Raw genomic sequence first — 13,001 nt, 5'->3', positions numbered from 1 at the left:
ATTTCTAAGATAAAATTGATTTATCCATCCCTTTGTTATAGATAAATCAAATTTTTTTTTGATAAGAGATAATAACTGCTTTCGGGTCATTGCATGACTATCATTAGATGTATCAATAATTGCTTGAACAATTATTTCTTCTTTATCTTCATCTGATGCTCTATGTAGACCTAAAGGTTTTGAATCTTGTGGGCCGTTTGAGATACTTTTAAATACCGTTTTAAGGCACATATTAATATGACGAATGCTAGTTGATTAAAAGTGAGAGTAACATCATCGAATTCAGATGCATATTTGTAGAGAAAACAAAGCTGATGATTTTTATATTCTAAGTTCATAAAGTCAGGATTCCTTAATAATGATCGAGTAAATCTCCGAGAAATACCAATAGTATCTAATTTTTGTTTAATTCCGGGAGTGTGGAATGCATACGCACTTTTATACGCGCTTTTCGTGATAAACTATTCAAATACGCACTTTAATGAATGCACGCCGATCTAACCGAAAAATATTCCAATTTTTTTGATTTTTTTTAAACTTCGAAAATCAAACATAATGATTTTCGATAAAATTAATATATAATATAGCTTATATAAAGTAATAAAATAATTTAATGTTAAATCTTCAAAAAATTAATTCTAAAATGAGACAAGATCAATTTAAAAAAATATTATTATTTCAAAATTCCAATAGCATTAATCGAATCTACACATTCAAGAATATATATCTATAATGTTTTTTTGGATTAAAATATCTTGTATTCATGGGAAAAAATGATGATATTTTCCGAAAAAATTGAGTTGTATTGAATTATTGATAGAGTATTCAATCCTCACGTGGAAAAACCGTAAATAAAATCGACACATTCAAAAAAAATTGACGTACGATATTTAACTCAAAAGTGATTTTCTGTTCAAAATAAAAATATTTTCAATTAAAAATGATGAACTGATAATTTTATTACTATTATATGAATAAATATCAATAATTATTGACTATATCAGAGTTTTATTAATTTTATTAAATTAAATTTTTAAATCTCAATTAGATTGCATCCAAAATTTAGTTGATGATTATTAAAACATTATATGCTAATTTATGCATTTATTCATCATTAATTATTCTATTCATTCCACACTCCCATACATTATATATTATATATTATATATTATATATTATATATTATATATTATATATTATATATTATATATTATATATTATATATTATATATTATATATTATATATTATATATTATATATTATATATTATATATTATATATTATATATTATATATTATATATTATATATTATATATTATATATTATATATTATATATTATATATTATATATTATATATTATATATTATATATTATATATTATATATTATATATTATATATTATATATTATATATTATATATTATATATTATATATTATATATTATATATTATATATTATATATTATATATTATATATTATATATTATATATTATATATTATATATTATATATTATATATTATATATTATATATTATATATTATATATTATATATTATATATTATATATTATATATTATATATTATATATTATATATTATATATTATATATTATATATTATATATTATATATTATATATTATATATTATATATTATATATTATATATTATATATTATATATTATATATTATATATTATATATTATATATTATATATAAAATATAATATATAATATATAATATATAAAATATAATATATATTATATATTATATATTATATATTATATATTATATATTATATATTATATATTATATATTATATATTATATATTATATATTATATATTATATATTATATATTATATATTATATATTATATATTATATATTATATATTATATATTATATATTATATATTATATATTATATATTATATATTATATATTATATATTATATATTATATATTATATATTATATATTATATATTATATATTATATATTATATATTATATATTATATATTTTATATTATATATTATATATTATATATTATATATTATATATTATATATTATATATATTATATATTATATATTATATATTATATATTATATATTATATATTATATATTATATATTATATATTATATATTATATATTATATATATATATATTATATATTATATATTATATATATTATATATTATATATTATATATTATATATTATATATTATATATTATATTATTATATATTATATATTATATATTATATATTATATATTATATATATATATATATATATATTATATATTATATATTATATATTATATATTATATATTATATTTTATGTATTATATATTATATATTATATATTATATATTATATATTATATATTATATATTATATATTATATATTATATATTATATATTATATATATATATATTATATATTATATATTATATATTATATATTATATATTATATATTATATATATATATATATATTATATATTAAATATTATATATTATATATTATATATTATATATTATATATTATATATTATATATTATATATTATATATTATATATTATATATTATATATTATATATTATATATTATATATTATATATTATATATTATATATTATATATTATATATTATATATTATATATTATATATTATATATTATATATTATATATTATATATTATATATTATATATTATATATTATATATTATATATTATATATTATATATTATATATTATATATTATATATTATATATTATATATTATATATTATATATTATATATTATATATATATATATTATATATTATATATTATATATTATATATTATATATTATATATTATATATTATATATTATATATTATATATTATATATTATATATTATATATTATATATTATATATTATATATTATATATTATATATTATATATTATATATTATATATTATATATTATATATAATATATTATACCTTACATTATCTTGTTTAATTATACAACAGTACAAAAAATCAAAAATTGAGTCGATAACCGTCCAAAAGTGTGTATGTTTTAAGTATAAAATTAGACTTCCCGACCCCACCATCAGCTCGCTCCTCTCGCTACAAAAATCATGATGATTTTTGTATAATTATTCAATTTACTCAATAATTTGGTTACCTACTCGAGATTTAAAAGACGCGATACTTTTTGATTGAAACGATAGCACTATTTAGACCACTTTTCACATAAACCTATCAAAAACCTCGTATAACCAGCACGAATTGTCCCCGGTTATGTTTGGCCGGACATTTATCTGATTTAGTTGCAAACTATATCTCGGCGCATTTAATTATTTGATTATTTAATTTGCGCCAAATTTTAAATAGTAAATAGATATCATAAATGTTCACTTCATTTTCATCATGAATGGTCATATTTATTCCATTGCTCAAATTGCTGACAATATCAAAAATAAAAATTCAGATGCTATTGTTGTTGCAATATTCTTCGATCCTAAACATAATAAAACGGGAAATTACAACAATTTTATTATCCATCCAATTGGAATGATAATAAAACATGATAATTTCTCTGATTTTTATTTTGTTCACTAAGAAATAATAGAATTCTTTGATAATCCAATTGGGATTTCAATCCCAATTACTGAAAATAAGAAACCACCTCTAAATCAAAATGTTCATTATATAGGAATAGTTTAGAGTCAATTGGAATGTAAATTTGGACGATGGTATGAATCAAATATCTATGAGTCATGTAATGATGAAATTATTCGTACATCATTAGATAATGTAATCGTTAATAGACATCATAAAACTCAACAATCTGCTTTTGATTTAAAGCAAGACCATTTCCAAGAGTGCCTAAAATAAAAATGATTTCAATTTTTTTTTATTTATTTTGACTCCATAAGAAACTAGAAGGTGATGAACATATTTGCTATTTTGTTTTTCAATTTGATAATTTGGTGGTTTTTCATAATAAATCGCATCACTAAAAGTTAAATGCGGTTTTTTGCTAGGTTCAACCTCATAACAAGTGTTGATAACTTTCGTATTATCAGACATTAATAAAAACGAAGTGTCAGATATAAATATCATAAAGTATGGACCAATGGGACCCAGATGTTCTTCGAACATCTGGGTCCCATTGGTCCATACTTTATGATATTTATATCTTAACCAAAATTAAATTAATAAAACATATTTATTTCTTTTGTCCAACTAGCGCATTTGCTACACCATCTATAACAGGTAAGAATTTATCTGCTATTTTAATTCCTTTTGCAATAGCACCTGCATGACCAGGTTAATTTTCAATTCCAGGTATTTTTCTAACAGTATTTACAACAGGTTTGGCTAATTTATTCCAAACATTACCGATAAAACGAAGAAAATAGCAAATTATATTTCACTGTATCGCCGAATTAATTCCCAAAACATAACGCGGAACCAATCGTATATAATTGTTGGGTTTCTTTTTATTGTTATTATTTCGACTTGCTTCAAAAATCGAATTTGTGAATACTCTGCTAAAATCAGCGAAATCACATTATGTAGTTCAAGTGATTTCTCTTTTGCTTCTGTCGTTTGCGTCAATGGCATTTCAGCAGCATTTATTATCTTAAGAGGTTTCTTTACGATTTCGCGCCATGTTTCGACATTAGAATTCGAGATTTCTTCAAGGAGAATAAGTTCTTCGAATCCTTTAAGTAATAAGTTATGATTAGAAAATGTTTGGATTCGCGTAAGATTAAAAATTGATATTAAAAGCTTTTCGATCGATGAATTAAATTCAGTTCGTTCAGAGATTTTCGACGAGAAATAAAAACGTAAAAAGTCATAAAGTCGAACAGCAGAAAACTTGCTAATGTTTACAGTAGTGGAACTAATATTAGCTATGACAGTATTAATTAATGGTAATACTGGTGATAACATTTCTAAATCAATGTCAACAACATTCGTTTATATCTCGATAATTAAATCTCCAACAGTGTTAGATAAAATTCGCGTTTTAATAGGGAAAATGATTTTAGTTTTCTCATTAAGAAATAATAATGTCGACATTTTAGTCGTAAGAATACTTAACGAGGATAATATAATGGTATGTAAAAATGAAATTGTTCCTTTTTCGAGTTGATTTTGAAAATAAAATAATAATGAGATGATAAATTGAATATTGGAATTTTGACTTTCGAAATAATCGGAAATTGTTGGGGAAATTGGAGATAATAATATTAAATAATGTAAGGATTTGTTGGTCACATGTGATAACGGATGAATTGTGAGTTGAAATACTCAGAAAAAGTGAGTGCAAAAGTGACGGCTCAAGTGACTCAACTGCAGAATGCCAATTGGGACATGAAAATATGATTGGTGTGACCAAAGTAAGATGGGACTTAACAATGGATATTTGTTGTGTCGTTAACTTTTTGTTGTTGAAAATATGTGGGATAAAATTAAATAAAACAAATAAATATTCTTTCCCATTAAGCTGATCAAAAGCTAACATGAAAGGAGAAGGATCTTCAGTTGTTTCTTTTTGATTAAAGGATGCTGAATGACATGCATAAAGAGGTGTATTCATAAATTGTATATTATCTAATGGATTCTTTGAAATTAAATCAATCGAATCTAAGTGGAAATTTAATAAAGCTTTTAATAAAAAAGATTTTTCAAAAGTGTAAAAATTGGTTGATTTGATTTGAATTTTTTTGTAGATTTTTTAAACCATGGGCTGGAATCACTGTACCCTCCTGAAGATGCTAGCAAAGTTTGTAAAAATTTGCAAAATGGTGTAAATAATGAATATATTTCAGTGTTTGTATCTGATAATTGAATTGCTTTCGAAAAAGAATCGCCAAGAGTTGATATTAAATTTGAGAAATTGTTAGGATATCGAGTTCTAATTAATTTTAAATTTATTATATTATTTTCTTCATCTTTTATTGCAATAAAGTTTTCTACTGATACCTTTTGCCATATTGGGTGCATTTGAACACATTCATCCTTGCTAAGAACATTTAATATTTCTTGAAGATTTTTAATCGCTGAGTTTGTAATGATCACAATCAATTTGCCCATTTTTGGTCGATGAACGATAGATGTCAAATGACTTTGCTCAATTTTTTCTATGAGTATTTAGAAATATAGAAATAACGTACAAAAAAATGAATAAAACAAAGTTACCAGCAAATCAAACATTTTCGAATCTTAACAGAACAAAAAAACATTTCGAGGAAATTGAAAAACAATATTATCGATTTGAAATGGGTCTCCCAGAGCCAAAATGCGATACTTCACAAAACATTGATGAAGGCAGCGACAGAAAATAATATTGATGCATTCAATTGATTTAATTTTTTGAATCTATATAAAATAATGGCTGTATGTTATCAAAGAGTATTTAAACTTCGTTGAAACCCAAAACTGAATAAATTTTAGAATATAGATTCTAACTCTAGATTTAGCCTGTTTGCTCTTCCACTCTTGGGGTATTGAAATGAAATCGGTTTTTTTCATGGTATTGACTTTTTGTTATTTTAAGAGGTTCACCATGATGAAGAAATATTCCCTTGTTTTGGCTTTGCTTGCAGTGCAAATAATCTTTTCTTTTGATATCTCCAATCAAGCAGTGATTAAAAATTTTGGTTATTGATTACATCTAATGATGGTGTTAAATCAGAATTTTCTTTCTTATTTTTACAATTTGAGCCACACACAAAAGGTATAATAGCTAATGCAAAAGAAAATGATTCATATTCTGATAAAACACAATTACCTTCAACAAAAATTTAAACTCAATCTTTGCGACCACTTCGATAAGTTTTAATTTAAATCATCACATTTATCTTATTTACAGGTGCTTTAAAAATGAAATATTTTTAAGAATTTTTTCCGCAGTTTCCAAATTTCCAATTATAATTTCATTTATTTTTCTTGTGTTTATATTTAGCTTATACTTAAATAAGTCTAAAATATCATTTTCAATTCAAAATCTTTTATTAAATGAAAGGTTAAAAGTTCCATTTGTTTTTGCATTATTTTTTATGAATGCTTTTCAAAAATTTATTGATGAAAATTCTACATTGATCATCAATGATTCCAATGATTTTGAAGATTCAAATAAAAATAATGCTTTTTATGTTATTATTAATGGTGTTGATGAAATTCCAAATGAAGCATTCAGTAATTGCAAAACTATAACTCAAGTTAACATCGGAAATGAAGTTACAAAAATTGGAAATAAAGCATTTTACTTTTGTTCTGATTTGTCAGTTGTTAACTTTGGTGTAAATATAAAAACAATCGGAGAAAGTGCATTCTCAAGTACAAATCTCAATAACATTACAATTCCAAATTCAGTTGATACAATTGGATACAGAGTGCTTTATGATTGTAACCAATTATTATCAGTTACAATTGGGGCAAATGTACAAATGATTGGAAATGAACAAGTCTCGTCAGAGGCTCGAACCTCACTAGGTTCGGAACAAGTTTATAAAGCGCCGATTCAACTCAAATGGAGAGCAAGAGTTTAATACTTATAAATCAAAATTTTTAAAATAAACTTATTAAGATATAGATATAAAATTATAAAAAAGATATGAGTATAATAGAAAAATATTGGGATTGAAAAAATTTGTTAATGTGTTAATATTAAAAAAACTATAAAAATATGCGTGTAAAAATTATAATTGATAAAAGAAAAGACCAAAAACATGAGGTGAGCGGGTTGTTATTAGATACTTTCCCAAATGAGCATCTGCTAGCCAGATCTTTGGAATTTTTTCATTTTTTTAAAATTTTTAATTTTTCTAATTTTTTAATATGACATATTTTATTTTCATGTATGTATTTGAAGATATCATTTCGATGGAACTCAATTGCTATTTCATATGCATCCTCAAATGATGAATGATTTCTTCATTTCCACCTGCAATTGCATGTTTACATGTGTTATTTACATTTGCATTATTCATACGTAAATATTTAAAACATTTAATAGAAGAAAAAAATGCTGCATAATCAATTAATGAAACATTTTTTTTTTATTAATAAATGAACATCTTTCATAAAGTGATGGTTCAATTGTTTGATTAAAATCAAAATTTGGTTGTGATGATATTTCTTGAAGTTTTTCTATTTCATCATTTCGAATTATTTTTGCAATTTCATTTGGATTAACACTTTCTTTGATTAATTTCTTGTTAATTTCCCAATCATTCTTTGAAAGTTCTTTAATGTTTCCCATTTTTGGTTTCAAATAGTCATTCTCTTCTGGAATTTTTGGACATGTAAGGTATAAAATATGATTCTTCTCTCACCTGTTCAATTATGTTCGATTCACATAAATTTTCTTGAATCATTCTCTCAAGAAAATAATTTGATTCTTGATAACATATTTTCAAAATCATTTTTCAAGAAAACTTTATGTATTTTACTTTGTATCTGTTTGTTATCTTCAATTTTTTTTTTATTTCTTTAATGATATTCATATAGACTTTTGAATTATTCATTCCTTTTACAAATAGTGAATAAATTATTTTACTAATGAATACTGACAATTATTATCAAATATATCAAACACTGAAAGAACTACTTGAGCAACATTTTCTTTATTTAAGAAAAATATTTTTTATTGAATAAACTGAATTGTTCATTTTTGTTTTGCAAAGTCCAGGACAAGTAAAAATTTAGTGAAACAAAATACCAGGTCGCTTTAGCTATGATCGGCGCATTCAAAAAGCGAAAATTGAATAGGTTATCTAAACGTTACAAGCAACCATCGATTCAATAAAGTTTTCGTCTGATTCAGTCACCAGAGAAATCTTCCAAATAGTATTCAATGCACCTGTTACAATGAATGTACCAGCCATAACAAGAAAAGTAAGTTCACAAGAAGATTATATACCAGGACAACTTTCATAAAATTAATTATTACTTAATACAAAAGATTGAATTTTATGAATACAGCATACATAATGCCAAAGGCGAAGCATCCAGTTACTTAATTTTCAGTCCAAATGTACAATTTGAAGGAAAAATTATTAGATTTTACACTTTTGGACAAACCAATTTTTGCAACACTTATTACATCTGCTGTTGATTATCTTAGCGTTCGAAAAGGTATCGATATTGATCAACTTAATAGAGAGATTCACGTATTCAAACAATTCTTCAATGTTGTATTTAGAATAACGTTGACCATATCATTTTAGGCGCATTTGGTTGTGGAGCATTCCATTATAATCTCAATAAAATTTCGAATTGATTCAAAAATAAAATTTCGGATAATTTAAAGAAATGAGTTGTATTAAATGAAGAGACAAACATCAAACAACTAAAGGCTGTAACAAATGAGTAAGTGAGCGTTAGCGAACAAAATATTGCACTTAATTAATAAATTGAAATCATTTAAAGAAATTAACTGTATTGAATGTTAAGATAAACATCAAATGAATAAGTAGGTTGTATTAAATGGATAAATGATTTCCAAATTCTCAAATGATTTTGAGAGTCACAGACTCAAAAAGCTCTATCGGTTTACTGTGGTGCTCCAAGATTTACGTAAAAGAATGATTAATAAATAAGATCAAATAAGTTTCCTTGATATATCATACCGAATTTGTCAAACTTCAAATCAAAAATAAAACTTGGTTTAAAACTATCAATAAATTATCAAAAAAAAATTATAATGAAAAACATTAAGAATAATTTTGTTGTTTTATTCAATGAAAAGGGTATTTTTATGCACGAACACCAAAATTTTGTTCTTTGTTATCATCATTGCTATTATCATCTTTAATAATAATCATTTTATCATTATCATTAAATGATCCTTCATTAATTTGATTTCTTTTCTTTCGAATGTAAATTAAAAATGCAATAATTAATGAAGCAACAATAACGATTCCAATTGCAACTCCAACACCAATATAAATGTTTGTTTTATTATCATTTTTATTTTCACTATTTTTACCCATATTAAAATCTGAATAAGACATGAAGTAATCAGAATAAGCACTAAGTGTAAAATCATAAGATATAACTGATGTTGAAATATATGTAGATATTGAATTGATATTCGTAAGAATCATTGAATTGAAAAATGAACTATAAATACTTAATGTTTGTGTCAATGATAAAATATATGTCACTGAATATGAATGTGTTAAAGTTACATAAGATGGGTGTGTTTCTGTAAATGTGGAATATGATGAAAATGAATTTAATTCAGTAAGTGTATTTGAATGTGAACCTGTACTTGACTTAGTAAAAGTATTTGTTTTTGTTGGTGTAAAGTTTGTGTTGGTATTGGTTTACATCCTTCAATTGTTTCTTTCCCACATTTTCTCCAATGATAGTTGTTTCTAACTTTTCACATATGGAAAAAGAACTTAATAGAATTTCTACAACAGAGTTAGGAATTGTTATGCTTGTAAATAAACATTCAGAAAATGCATTATTTTTTATAATTTTTACACTTCTTCCTAATGAAATTGATAATAACTTTATACACAATTCAAACGCACTTTCTTTAATTGATATAACTGAATCTGGAACTTTAAACTCTTTAGATGAATTTCCATATGGATAACTTATGAGTTTTGTAATACTCTTATCATATAAAACTCCATCACGTTCTGTGTAACATGGATTTTCTTTGGAAATATTTATAATTTGAAGATTGTCACAATCAACAAATGGATTTGATGATATCGAAGAAATTGTATATGAAATTTGAAAAAAAATTGATTATTATAATGTTGAAACATATAAGATCCGATTGTTTTCATACATTCATTCATTGGATTGAGTTGATTGGTTTTTATAGTGTGACATTGAATACATAAGAAAATTATATCATTGAAAGTTAGTTAATACTTTGAATTCAAATGACTTCAGTGTAAATATCAATAAGTTCATTCAAGGTATTGCAGAAAAATAAGTCATTTAATAAAAAATTAAAATATTTAAAAAAAATGTAAATATTAAGGATTATTTTGATGTTTTATTCAATAAAATTTTGATCATGGGTGAACAACAAAATTATCTTAATTAAATTCTTTTGAGAGAATTAATTAATTGTCATCATTTGATGATTCATTAATTTGATTTCTTTTGTTTCGAATATAAATGATTAATACGATAATTAATGCAGCAAAAACAACGACTCCTACTGCAACTCCAACACCAATATAAATGTTTGTTTTATTATCATTTTTATTTTCACTATTTTTAGCAATATTAAAATCTGAATAAGACATGAAATAATCAGAATAAAGACTAACTGTATAATCATAATATATAACTGATGTTGAAATATATGTTGATATTGAATTGGTATTGGTGAGAATCATTGAATTGAAAAATGAACTATAAATACTTAATGTTTGTGTCATTGATAAAATATATGTCACTGAATATGAATGTGTTAAAGTTACATCAGAAGAATATGTTTCTGTAAATGTGGAATATGATGAAAATGTATTTGGTTTAGTAGGTGTATTCGAATGTGAACCTGAAAATGAATATGAATATGATGCTGAACTTGAACTTGAATTGGTAAAAGAATTTGTATATGTAAATGAATTTGTTTCATTTGGTGTAAATGTTGGTGTTGGAATTAGAGTACATTCTTCAATTGTTTTATTCGTAACATCTTATATCATCAAGATTTTAAGAAAGCCAAGAAATATTTTAAAGAATCGATTCGAACTGGTTTTGAAGCATCATATTCCAAATTAGGATTTCTTTATCATTATGGATTAGGGGTCACACGCGATTATGCTAAATCAAGTATTTATCATAGTATTGGGTGTCAAAAAGGTAATTCGCATAGTTGTTTAAGTTTATCATATTCATATGCGTTTGGATATGGTGCGTCACATTCCTATAAATATTCATCTAATATTTTATTACCTATTAGTAGTTCTATCATTGTTGAAAATCTTGCAGGTCGATTAACTCAAAAAAAAAAAAAAAAACTTAATAAAGAATTAAAATTTGAAGAAATTGAAGATGAAGAAAGTGATTCATCCGCATTTTCATTATTAAAATATAAGATATCACTTGGCGATAAAGAAGCAGAAATTGACATGGGTAAAGTTTATTATTATGGTAAATTAGGCCAAGAAGTCAACAAAGAAGCTGCGCGCCAAATCTTTGAGAAGCATCAAGACGACGCGATCTCGCTTGTTCACTTGGGTCGCATTCATCATTTAGGCGAAGGTGTTCCCGTTAATCTTGACAAAGCGAAAGAATATTATGAACGTGCTGTTGAAATGAATGAGCCGAATGCCATGAACATATTAGGCGTCATCAAAAAGTCCGAAGGAGATCCCGAAGGCGCCAAACTCATTGAACGCGCGTCCGAGTTAGGGCATGACGGCGCGTCATTTAACATTGCGATTAGTGAAATTAATAATCCAGAAACGCGAGATAAAGCATATAAAACGTTAAAAAAGTTAACACGAAAAGGTATATTAGAAGCGAATCATTACGTTGCAGAGATGCTACTTCTTGGCTCACCGAAATTTAATGATCGAAAAGCATTAAGTTATTTATTTACTAATATCCAATTTGGTCCATGGATTGATAACACTGAAATTGCGGAAGAATTTTATAAAAAACGACGATATGAAACGTCATTAATATTATGGCTAGAACTATCGGAGTGCGGCATTCCTGTCGCGGCATATAATTCGGGCTTAATGTTATATAAATGGGAAAAAGCTTTCGAAAAGAAAACATCGTAAGTTATCCCGAAAGACTAAAGATATCGTTAGAAATGTTTCGAATTATTAATAGTATGACTACATTAGATGTCAGTGAATATTTATACCAAATTTACATGAAACTTAACAAAACAGAAAAAGCGAAAAATGGAATTATTGAAGCATCGAAAACGTCGACAGGTTACTTCCATATTATATTACACACGCTTGAAGGGAAAATTCCATTTAATCTTGAAA

The 13,001-nt window shown here is 23.6% G+C and overlaps 1 protein-coding gene across 1 annotated transcript; it reads left to right on the top strand.

Moving 5' to 3' along the window:
• Window positions 1–12,125: 12,125 nt before the first annotated feature.
• GO595_009687 (sel1 repeat family protein) lies at window positions 12,126–12,785 on the top strand (the record flags this gene model as incomplete). Its single annotated transcript, XM_067923399.1, has 1 exon — window positions 12,126–12,785. One exon carries the CDS (start codon window positions 12,126–12,128, stop codon window positions 12,783–12,785), a length of 660 nt encoding a protein of 219 aa, XP_067770146.1.
• Between the last annotated feature and the right edge of the window lie 216 nt (window positions 12,786–13,001).

This window comes from Histomonas meleagridis (assembly GCF_020186115.1).
Source record: "Histomonas meleagridis strain 2922-C6/04-10x chromosome Unknown contig_94, whole genome shotgun sequence".
Classification (NCBI taxonomy): domain Eukaryota; phylum Parabasalia; order Tritrichomonadida; family Dientamoebidae; genus Histomonas; species Histomonas meleagridis.
This window is presented reverse-complemented; position numbering and strand designations above follow the sequence as displayed.